The 10,640-nt window shown below is 41.6% G+C and overlaps 1 protein-coding gene across 1 annotated transcript; it reads left to right on the top strand.

Annotated features, from left to right (window-relative positions):
- Positions 1 to 1,839: 1,839 nt before the first annotated feature.
- LOC115909062 (acyl-coenzyme A synthetase ACSM3, mitochondrial-like) lies at positions 1,840 to 10,140 on the top strand. The gene is given in 14 exon segments (XM_030958112.1): positions 1,840 to 2,040; positions 2,810 to 3,020; positions 3,465 to 3,672; positions 4,415 to 4,558; positions 5,083 to 5,239; positions 5,774 to 5,853; positions 6,542 to 6,665; positions 7,390 to 7,470; positions 7,596 to 7,697; positions 8,377 to 8,504; positions 8,603 to 8,702; positions 9,356 to 9,388; positions 9,390 to 9,476; positions 10,054 to 10,140. Coding segments are annotated over 14 exon segments (1,743 nt in total).
- Positions 10,141 to 10,640: the final 500 nt, after the last annotated feature.

Here is a 10,640-nt window from a genome sequence, read left to right as displayed (position 1 = left end):
CCATTTGACTTTGTGGTCTCTTTCTCTTCATAACAGCTCCTTTTCAAAGATGTCTTTCAAGCAACATACTAGTAAGGTTAAAAAGCATCTCTCAGAATTGCAGGTTAAAACTAACAAGGCCTGTTTGAGCTGGGCAGGAAGTGTTTAAGCTCAGAACACAGCCTAAGGCTCCCAGAACAAAGGTAGGATGACAAAAGCCTTTGCTGAGAGAGTTGGTTTCCCCCTGTCTGCCACTAAAACAAACAGCCATCAACTTAAATCCCTCCTGGAAACCTCCTACCAGGAAATAGGCTCCATCGTGGAGAGGGTTTCTAACCTCTGTGTCCTGAAAGGACACTGCAGAAAAAGGAGAATCATACAACAGTCCATCCTGCCAGGACAGATTTGCAATGAGGAAAGGAGTGAGATTTAGTGGAACTCAACTGGTGGAGAACAATGTTTTCTTCTAGACACAGAGCAGATAAGATCCCGTTCTGTGCATTTCTTCATCAGTGCTAGCTAGCTTTGGCTTTCTTTTTGTGCTTTGTAGCTAGAGAAATGTGGAAAATCTGCCCTCTGCAGAAGTCACAGTCCAGTCAGCAGGAAAACCTGGATTCAGGATCAATAATATTCTAGAGCCTTCTGCTTAGTTACCACTCATACCCTCTCAAATATGTGGCCAAGAGCCATTGAGATGTGCCTGACGTGTGCACTTTCTGTCTCAGTTTCTCTGGTTTGCCTCACAAATGCAATGATTTCAGAGTGATGCCAGTTACTGTTATTTATTGGCATTGAGCACTGGAAGCCCTCACTACACCCACTCTTGCAATAAATAATGCAAAGGTGAAAGTAAGTGCATAGAATCCCTGGGAGACAGGTATGTGCTGCTGGCTGTTAAATAATGACAACATCACGGCACAGAAAAGTTTAAAAACAAAGCTGATTTCATAGAATTGGGGGAGAATTCCCTTAGATATATGGGTACACCCTTAAGGATTTAATTACACTCAAAACAAGTTTATCTGATGATTCAGCTCCTGTGAGTGAAAATCCAGTTTTCTTGACTTTCAGGGTTGGCCTTTAAATACCTATGGCATTATCAGTTCTGTCTCTTCCACATGTACCTGTATGTTGTGTAGGAAAGACTAGAAAAAACTGGAAATGTTGGCACTTTCTTTGCAAGCTTATTTTACAACATGTATCTTTTCCCAAGCTGCACACTTCAGCTGAAGTGCAAAGCAGATGGAAGTCTTTGGCACTTCACCTTTGCTCACCTACTGTCTATTTTGTGTTTATTCTATGCCCTCAAAGAAAATAGAACTCATAAGAAAATAAATCAGAGATTCATCAGTTTTATTGCTGCATAAATTCAGTGTGACTCGCCATCTAGTGCAGGTTTAGGGCATAACATAATTATAGAGACAGTTTGTAAGTCAAGGTGATAGTCTCCTAAAACACTTCAAAAGTAGTGGTATTTCATTTCTGTAAGCAGGCAAAGTAACATAAAATTTACAGGAATCCAGACATAGATATTGATAAAAGGACTGGCGAGTGAAATTTTAGAGATGAGATATGAGAGTCATTCATCAGCTGACAAAGTAAAGGACAAATATTCTAATGAAAAGCTGTGTACAATCCCTTTACAAGAAAAAGAGGAATATAAAATAATGGGGAAAACACGGATGTGTTCAAACAACCTCTTTATTCAAGCTGCTTTGCATTAGCTCATCCAGCATCAGAAACTAGACAGCATCCAATAACTGTCTGGTTTTAAATGTCTTTTCTTTCATTCCAGGTGACTGATTCCTTAGATGTACACCTGATTCCTTCCCCTCATCATCTGATAAAACATCATTTATCATGAGAACATTTCTTAAATCCTGGATTCCTCAGTGTTTGTGGATTCTCAGGTCACCTTCCAGAACATTCCATGGAAACAACAGGCTTCTTACATTTCAGATTACTTCCCATTATGAATCTATAAACCAGGGTGAAAAGGAACTGCCAGAATATTTCAACTTTGCAAGTGATGTCTTAGATAAGTGGACACAACTGGAAAAGGTAGTATTTGTCTTTTATTTTATAGACATTGAATTGTAGTTTAACCCCAGCTGTCAGCTGAGAACCGCACAGCCCCTGGATCTCACACACACACATCCACACACATCCAGTGGGATGGGGAGGAGAATCAGGAGGAAAAAAGGTAAAACCCATGAGTTGAGGAAAAAACAGTTTAAGAATTGAAATAAAATATAGTAATAAAAAGAATATTAATAATAATTATATTATTGTAGAAGTATTAGTAGAAATAGTAGTGATGAAAGGGGAAGTTACAAAAAAAGAGAGAAACAAAGAAAACCCAGAAAATATGAAAGATGCAGAACACAATTGCCCACTGCCCTCTGATCGACACCCAGCCTGTCCCCAGACAGCGATTGGCACCTCTCAACCAACTTCCCACTGGGTATAAACTGAGCAGGACCTCCTGTGGCTGGAATATCCCTTTGGACAGTTCAGGTCAGCTGTCCTGTCTGTGATGTCTGCCAGTTTTCATGCACCAACTGATACATTGGCGGTATAAAAACTGGAAATTCCTTGACTTAGTTGTTGCTAAGCAGTGCTTACTCTATCCCAGTCAAAACCATGACATGGTGGAACAAATCTCAAATGATACAATTTTATTAATGGTACTGGATAGTACTGGCATAATTTTATTTTGTTTGTCAGAAAGATGGGTATCACTCCAAGAAAGGAGTTGCCAAGGGTGATTTATATTGAAGTGAAACCTTTTAAAGTTTGTCTTATTTTAATGTCTGCTCACATGTTGAAGGAGGGAAGAAAACCAGCAAATCCAGCTTTTTGGTGGGTCAATGATAAGGGAGAGGAGGTGAAGTGGAGCTTTGAGGAGTTTGGCTCTCTGTCCAAGAAGACAGCCAATGTCCTTTCTGAGGCCTGTGGTTTGCGGAGAGGAGACAGAATTGTAGCAATTCTGCCTCGTGTTCCTGAGTGGTGGCTCCTGAATGTGGCCTGCATGCGAGCAGGTGAGTGACTCACGGACTTGGTGGGTGCAGACAGAGAGCAAATAGAGCCTACAAGCCATCTATTAGATTAGGGTGAAGAAAATGCAAACAGGAATATTCCGTTGGGGCCTCTACAGCTGCTCTTTTGCCTAGAAGGAGAATTGGCAGCACGCACACAGGAAGCACAGGGCCAGACATGGTCCAGTCAAAATCAGTCAATTCAGCCAGTGAGGGCTGAATGGCTGCAACCAAAGGCCACGCTTGACCACATACATTGGAAGGGAGCTGAATTTATAATGGAAGAACTTACATAATTAGTGTCATTAATAATTCAATAGATCTAATTTGCTCTGCTTTTAAACTGATAACTGTCCATGATGGATGAAATCAGCATCAACAGAGAGAAATAATCAAGTCATTTTGGGAAATGCTGAGTTTTCTCAATTGCTTCTTGCTTTTTTCCAGGAATTGTCCTTATTCCAGGAACATCCCAACTAACAGCCAAAGACATCTTATACCGACTCCAGGCTTCAAAGGCCAAGTGCATTGTTACCAATGACACACTGGCACCTGCAGTGGAATCTGTCCTGTCTGGCAGCGAGTTCCTGAAAAGCAAACTCATTGTAGGCCAGGGGAGCAGGGATGGGTGGCTGAACTTCAAAGAACTCCTTGCGTGAGTATCCAGCTCTTTTTGTTCCAGTTCTTTGAGATGGAAGGAGCTGTATCAGTCAGGTGACATTGCTGAGTTGTGGGGGTAATTTTCAAAATACAAATAAGTTACATTTTTGCACCCCTCTGTCAACTCCCTGATTTGTGACTATACTGGTAGAAGTTCGTCCAATCCAGGTTTTGGGAGCTTAGTTCATGTCCTTCAGCTTCACTTAGCAGCCTGCCAGTTTTTAAAAGCTTCTGCTTCCACTGTGACCACCAGAAACAATATTTCATGGAACCCACTATGGTTTTGGGAAAAACCCATTAGCTCTTGGTGCTCAGTTCTTTCCTCCCTATGCTGTCCTGGTAGCTCAGAGGATCTGGCCATCAATCTCTTGAATATTAATGATCTACGATTTGTAATAAGATCAATGTACTTTGCACAATAATAGTGTTTTTCTTGTGTGAGGCAGACACTGATTCCTGACTGCTGTTCCATAATAGACGAACTGCCCTGCTAAAACAGTTGCAGACAAAGTCACTGAAATATTCTGTAGGTGCTCATATCTTAAAAGTTCTGGCATACAGGGCATACTTGCTACAAGCAAAATGTGCTCTCTAACTGTTCTTACCTGTGTAATCCCTTATTTAATGAGATCATTCACTTTGGAGCAATTTTCCAGCTGATCTCCTAAACTATAAAAATGCTGTTGCCTTGGTGGAAAACTGCACATAGTGACCAGAATATATAATTTCTTCTGAAGGGTTGCATCTGCTGACCATATATGTATCAAGACAAGGAGTCACGACCCAATGCTTGTGTATTTCACCAGCGGAACTACGGGCTTCCCAAAAATGGTGCTGCATTCCTACAGCAGTTACGGCATTGGATTTGCAACCAGTGGCAGGTATTACCTTGCAGTTCCCCCCAGGGTCCTGATTAATTGCTGTGATCAGCATTGAACCGAACACGAGGCCATAACATTCCAGTAAATGCAGGCATTTCATGACTGTAGGATTTGCAGCTTCTTCACTTTCATCTCGAATTAAAGGTACCTTTCCCAAAGCCTTGTGATTAGAACCTGTCTTGAAGGGCCCAGATTGAGTTTAGTTATGGTGCAATGAGCTGTGACATTTGCGATGTCTCAACTGCACCTGGTAGGGAAAGCCTATTCCAGATGATCTGTTTGGGTTCTGCTCTAGATCCAGATTCTGCAACTCAAAACAAAGATGTTTTGCACTGCTCACAAGTAAATGTAGGATCAAAACCTTACCTGGAGAAGCCAAAGCAAAACTTTGGGCTCATTTCACTTCAAACTTTCTACAGAGTCCCACTTGCTGACACCACATCTTCTAATGGAAGCCTCCTGCTGTGACCTGGGCCTCTCTCACATTCTCTGCAGCATTTCTTTCATCTCTGCTTTTTCATCAGGTATTGGATGGACTTGACTCCTTCCGATGTAATGTGGAATACCTCTGATACTGGCTGGGTAAAATCAGCTTGGGGCAGTCTTTTTTCACCATGGATCTGTGGAGCCTGTGTCTTTATACACAATATGCCACAGTTTAAACCAGAAGTTATTGGACAGGTGAGTAATCCCTACTGTGATATCTATACCATTTACAAAAGGAACCAGAATGCCAGCTCCACTCCATGGCTTTTTTTACGAAGCACCAGCGGGATGATTCTTCCCACATCCCAAGGAATCATCCCTCCATTTGGTGCCCATTAAGCTGAAGGAACACGTGTTTTCCCTCTCGGTTAGGCCATGTGTTATTGTTCAAGTGTAGAGAACAATTGGATAAAGATGTAGCATATAAAGATCTTGGGATCACTGCTGTATTGCCCAGTATAAACCCTAAAAACCTTCTTCAGGTATGGAACTGCCGCTGCCTTGGGTCGCTTGATTTACATGAGTAACTTCAGCATATGGACAGAAAGAATAGGGCTCTATATTATGCAGTGAGTTGCCAAGTGCCTATTCTCTCGTACAGCATTTTAAAGCCCATCATCTGATTCATTTGCCCAAATTGGCCTAAATTTTGTTAATCACCTGCACATTCACAAGGTCATACCCAGCATTACACTTTCTTTCCAGCACAATAATTTCCTATTTTTCTAGACTCTCTCAAAATATCCCATCACCACCTTCTGCACGGCTCCCACTGCGTTCCTCATGCTGGTCAAACATGATATGAGCAGGTACAGCAGGGAGGGGAGGGAGGCTGGGGTGTAATGCTGGGACACCTCTGCATGCTTAGTTCCTTAGGTTCCTTAATTCTCTTTTTCACTTCAAGGAAACCTAATTAGCAAAGCTTGCTCTCAGTAAAGAACACTCTCCGTTTTCAAATGGGAGAAGAATTAGCCACACCTAGGCTACCTGGGCTTCAGGACTGGGTCTTTGAATAGACAGCACAGAGGAAACAAAGGAGATTTCTTTTTTTTTAAGCTGTCACTTCCTCTGAACTTAGGCTTCACAGTTCAATTTAAGTCAATCTTTTAGGAGGCATTGATCAGGGAGTTACTGGGGCACCATGGAGTTGTTCTCACATGCTTGAGAATGAAGGGAGCAGTTAGAGGAGCTCCACATGCTGAGAGTTATTTGGCAGCTGTTCTTCCTGGCTTGTTACTCTGTAAAATACCCAGCTTGTGAGAAGCGGTTTGCAAGGAGTTTTCACATCTTGGTAAGGTACTCATTCTTGTCACATAGGTCTTTCATCCTGCCAAAAGCCAATCCAGGTTTAGCAGAGAGCTCAGGCTCTGTCATCCTATTCAGCCTTTCCTTCAGTTTTAGGTGTACTTGGAAAGCCAAGGAAGTCTGTTTAGCTAAGGTTGCTCACTGCTCATTTTAGGAGTTAAGAGAATTATTTCATTTGCTCTTCCTCTCAAGGTACAGGTTCCCGAGTCTGAAGCACTGTGTAACTGGAGGGGAAGCACTCAATCCTGAAGTGTTTTCCCAGTGGAGAACCCAGACAGGAGTGGATATACATGAAGGTTATGGCCAGACCGAAACAGTACGTTTGCATTAATTCTTGTAGTATACCTGTTTAAAGGTAAGACTACCAGAGCCATGATGTCCTTGATAAATCGATGGAAAAGGTTAGAATCATTTACATGAATTAAAAAAAAAAAAAAAGACTGTATAAGTATGATTATACAGTTCCAGAATCAGCAAGCTGCATATTCTAATGGTTTAGACCCTGAAAAAAAACATGCCAGAGACACTTCAGATCAAATAAGTTGTAGGAGATCCCGTTGTCATCTTTACTTCAAAAAAACCCTGAAAACATAATTTGCTCCAGCTATCAATTTGGCCTGTCTGAGTTTTTAATGGCAAATATTAAACCAGCTCACATCCCAGACTTCTCTGTAAGTGAACATTAACAAAATTATTAGTAGCCAGATCTCAGAGTTTCTCTCGTTTTGCCCTTGAAATGGTCCCAAATTAATTGTCCCAGTATTGAAATAAGATCTGTAATAATAATCTGCTGTCCTGCAAAATAAAAGTCAAGTGTTTGCAGGACAATCCACTGGCTCAGACTCAACAAAACAAAGCTCTCACAGGTCTGACCTGAAATGCCTCTCAACCCCTCTGATGTTCTCAAAAAAACACAGTGCTTTGGTCCCCATTCAGCCCTTGTCACAACAAAGTCATGGGAAGATGCCTAATGCAAACAATAATAAAATTTACAAGATGTTGCAACAATGTAAAAAAAATTTTAAAAATCTATTCTGCAGGTGGCAATCTGTGCCAATCTGAAAGGAATGAAAATTAAACCTGGCTCTTTGGGAAAACCTGTTCCGCCTTATGATGTGCAGGTATGAGGCAGTTGTGGGTAGAACAGTAAGGCAGTGCTGTGTCCCTTCTGTGCCCTGCACTGGGCTGCAGCAGATGTTCCTGTGAGCTGATCAAAGCAGCCCTGCTGTGTCTGTCCTTTCTGCAGATCGTAGATGAGCATGGGGCTGTTGTGCCTCAAGGAGAAGAGGGCACCATTGCTGTCCGAGTGAAACCCACACGGCCCTTCTGTCTGTTCTCCGAGTACTTGGTGAGCCTGACTTGCTGTGTCTGTGTCTGCTGAGGGACCCAGGAGAGACCCAGGGCAAAGGTCTGCCAGGAGCAGAATTCCATGCAGGATCCTCATAAAAAGTCTCACTGGGTTACTTGAGGACTTTGAGCCTGATCAGTGCATAGTTTGAGGAACAGACTGACAGACAGAGTGTAGCTTCAAAATGCAGCATGAACCAGGGGATACCATGTTCCAGATATGTGCCATGCACTTCATGTTCAGAGCATCACTCCTTTCCCTCTATTCCCTTCCTATCTTTGTTTAAACATTATTGAAGAATAGCCCATAAATTCTACTCTTCCACATCAGAAGCTCAGGGAGGCTTTCCAAGGCACAGGTATTTTATTCCCTCATACCACTGTCAGAGGTAGCCCCATTCCATCAGGCACTGCAGTCAGAGAAACCCTTGTACAAATGCCTGTCGCACACAACATGTGCACAAGATCAACAGCACAAACACAAGCTACAGCACAAACCCCTCACATGTAGATGATCATATTGCTCTGAGGTAGTGATACCTCAGTGAAAATATAAAGCAGTATTGAATACACTCATTTTGAGTACAATTTTTTGTTCATTTTTAGCATCACTGCTAAGGAAATGCATTACAATTCACTAACAATAAGACACTTTTTTGGAAATGTTTGATTGTTGCCAGGACAATCCAGAGAAAACTGCTGCCTCTGTGCAAGGAGATTTTTATCTCACCGGGGACAGAGGCTTTATGGATAAAGAGGGATATATCTGGTTTGTTGGAAGAGCTGATGATATCATTAACTCTGCTGGGTAAGGCATCTCCTATAGATTTGCCTGGTGAAATGCAGCCTGGAAGGCCCAGAGGACTGGTCCCTGCTGCTGGGCTGAGCTGTCTCTGTGCTCCCCAGGTACCGCATTGGCCCCTTTGAGGTGGAGAGTGCATTGATGGAGCACCCAGCAGTCGTGGAGGCGGCTGTGGTCAGCAGTCCCGACCCAGTGCGAGGGGAGGTAAAGCAAAATAGGGAAAAAATGCAAAAGAAATACCCTTTCTACTAAGTATCAACTTCCTTATATGTACCAGGACTCCTTGGAATTCAGTGTTGCAGACTTTTGAAATTAGGTGGGCATAAACATTTTTAAAATCCATACCTTGACGGATCTTACAATTTCAGAATTATTTCTTTGCAGGGTTTTATGTGGGGAAAAATTTGGTTTTTCAGATTAATCATGTGATCTTTTTGTCTAAGCAATGAAATTTTGGTTATTTCTCATTTACCACTAAGCATATGGTGGCAATGATATCCAGAGTGTTGAATTTTTGCTTTATATTTTTCCAACTTTGCAACATTTCTTTGAACAACTGGGACAAGATTTTAATCTCTCTTTATTTTCTGTACTAGAACTTCTTGAAAGTTTAATAATATATAAAGTTAGAAAAAAAAGTGGAAAATAGAAAAAAAATAGCTATGAAGGACTCATTCTCTGCTGCAGAATGAGTCCTTCATAACATAGCATTGTTGATAACAAATAGCTAATGAAAAGGGAAAATAAAGAAAAGAAATTTTGGCATTCTGAATTTTAACATTCACTTTTCAAAACGAATGTATTCCTTCATTGCCACCTCTGGAAGTTAATGGAACCCCTTCATTTTTGTGGCACAGGTGGTCAAAGCCTTCGTTGTTTTAGCTCCTGCTCTATGTATCACGTGATCCAAAAAAGTTAGTACATGAACTTCAACAACATGTCAAGAAGGTGACTGCACCATACAAGTATCCAAGGAAAGTAAGTACAGCCCAAAAAGACAGGTTCTCTCATTGTATCAGAAACTGAGCATTTTTTGTCCTGCCTCAGCTCTTTTTCAACACCTTTCTGACAAACACTTCAACCAGAGTTAGATAAAATAAAAGTAGATAACAGGGTCTGTTGCAGCTGCAGCCTTGGGTTGGCTGTGTGTGCTAGAATGGACCCAGGGGGAGGCAATGGTCATGAAATTTTACTTCATGTGGGCCCAGTCTTTCTTTCCTGGAGTACTGCAGTTTTCACAGCAGCTCAAATGGGCAAGGCATTCCATTCTAACCATTGCTCATCTCTACCACATAAAGCATCCTGCGCTCAGTGGCTTGTCCATCTCTTCTCCTAGGAATCCCCAATCCATACTGAAAGTGAGCTCCTAGAGACCTGTACATTCTCAAGTGCTGCTGTGAATTTAAACAGGTGTAATTCCTCAGCCTGGTTGTGCAGCTTCCCATCTGTTCATCCCCAGCTGTCCCGTGCTAAAAATGTTTTCACAATCTTTTGTTGCACCTGGGAAATTACCCACAAGTTCTCTGGCTACATTGGGAGCATTTTTGCCTTTCAGGTGGAGTTTGTTCAGGAGCTGCCAAAGACAGCTACTGGGAAAATCCAGAGAAAGGTTCTAAGGGGCAAAGAGTGGGCAAAGGTATAAAAAGAGCGAGAGTTATCTGGAAAACAAGGAGAGAATTCTAATGTTCTATATACAGCTGTGTCCAACCATAACAAATCAGAACATCAGGAAAAACAAACTGTGGAAGAAAAAGGAGAAAACATTCTTGAGGATATGTGGTATTGGAACCACTTTTGCCATCAACCTACAAATTTTCAGAAGGAAGGAAGTGCAAGTGACTCAAAGTGTGGAATGGGAGAAAGACTCAGGTGCATACAGAGCTCTAATTTTTTTTACTACAATTTGTATAAACATCTTCATTTAAAAAGGGGAAACTACTCAGAGACATATAAATAAAAGAGAAATTAATAAGAATATATCTTTGTCCTGTGGTGGGTATCAGCAGCACATTAATATATTCATCAATACCTACCACTGTAACATTCTCAAATTCTTTCAGAGTGGAAAGGAAAATACATCTCTTTTTAATGCTTCTCTTCATCATGATGAATTTGTGATGTACTTAAATGGTTAAACTTGAG

This window comes from Camarhynchus parvulus, chromosome 14 (assembly GCF_901933205.1).
Source record: "Camarhynchus parvulus chromosome 14, STF_HiC, whole genome shotgun sequence".
NCBI lineage: Eukaryota > Metazoa > Chordata > Aves > Passeriformes > Thraupidae > Camarhynchus > Camarhynchus parvulus.
Note: the sequence above shows the minus strand (reverse complement) of the source record. Positions and strands in the feature narration are given on the sequence as shown.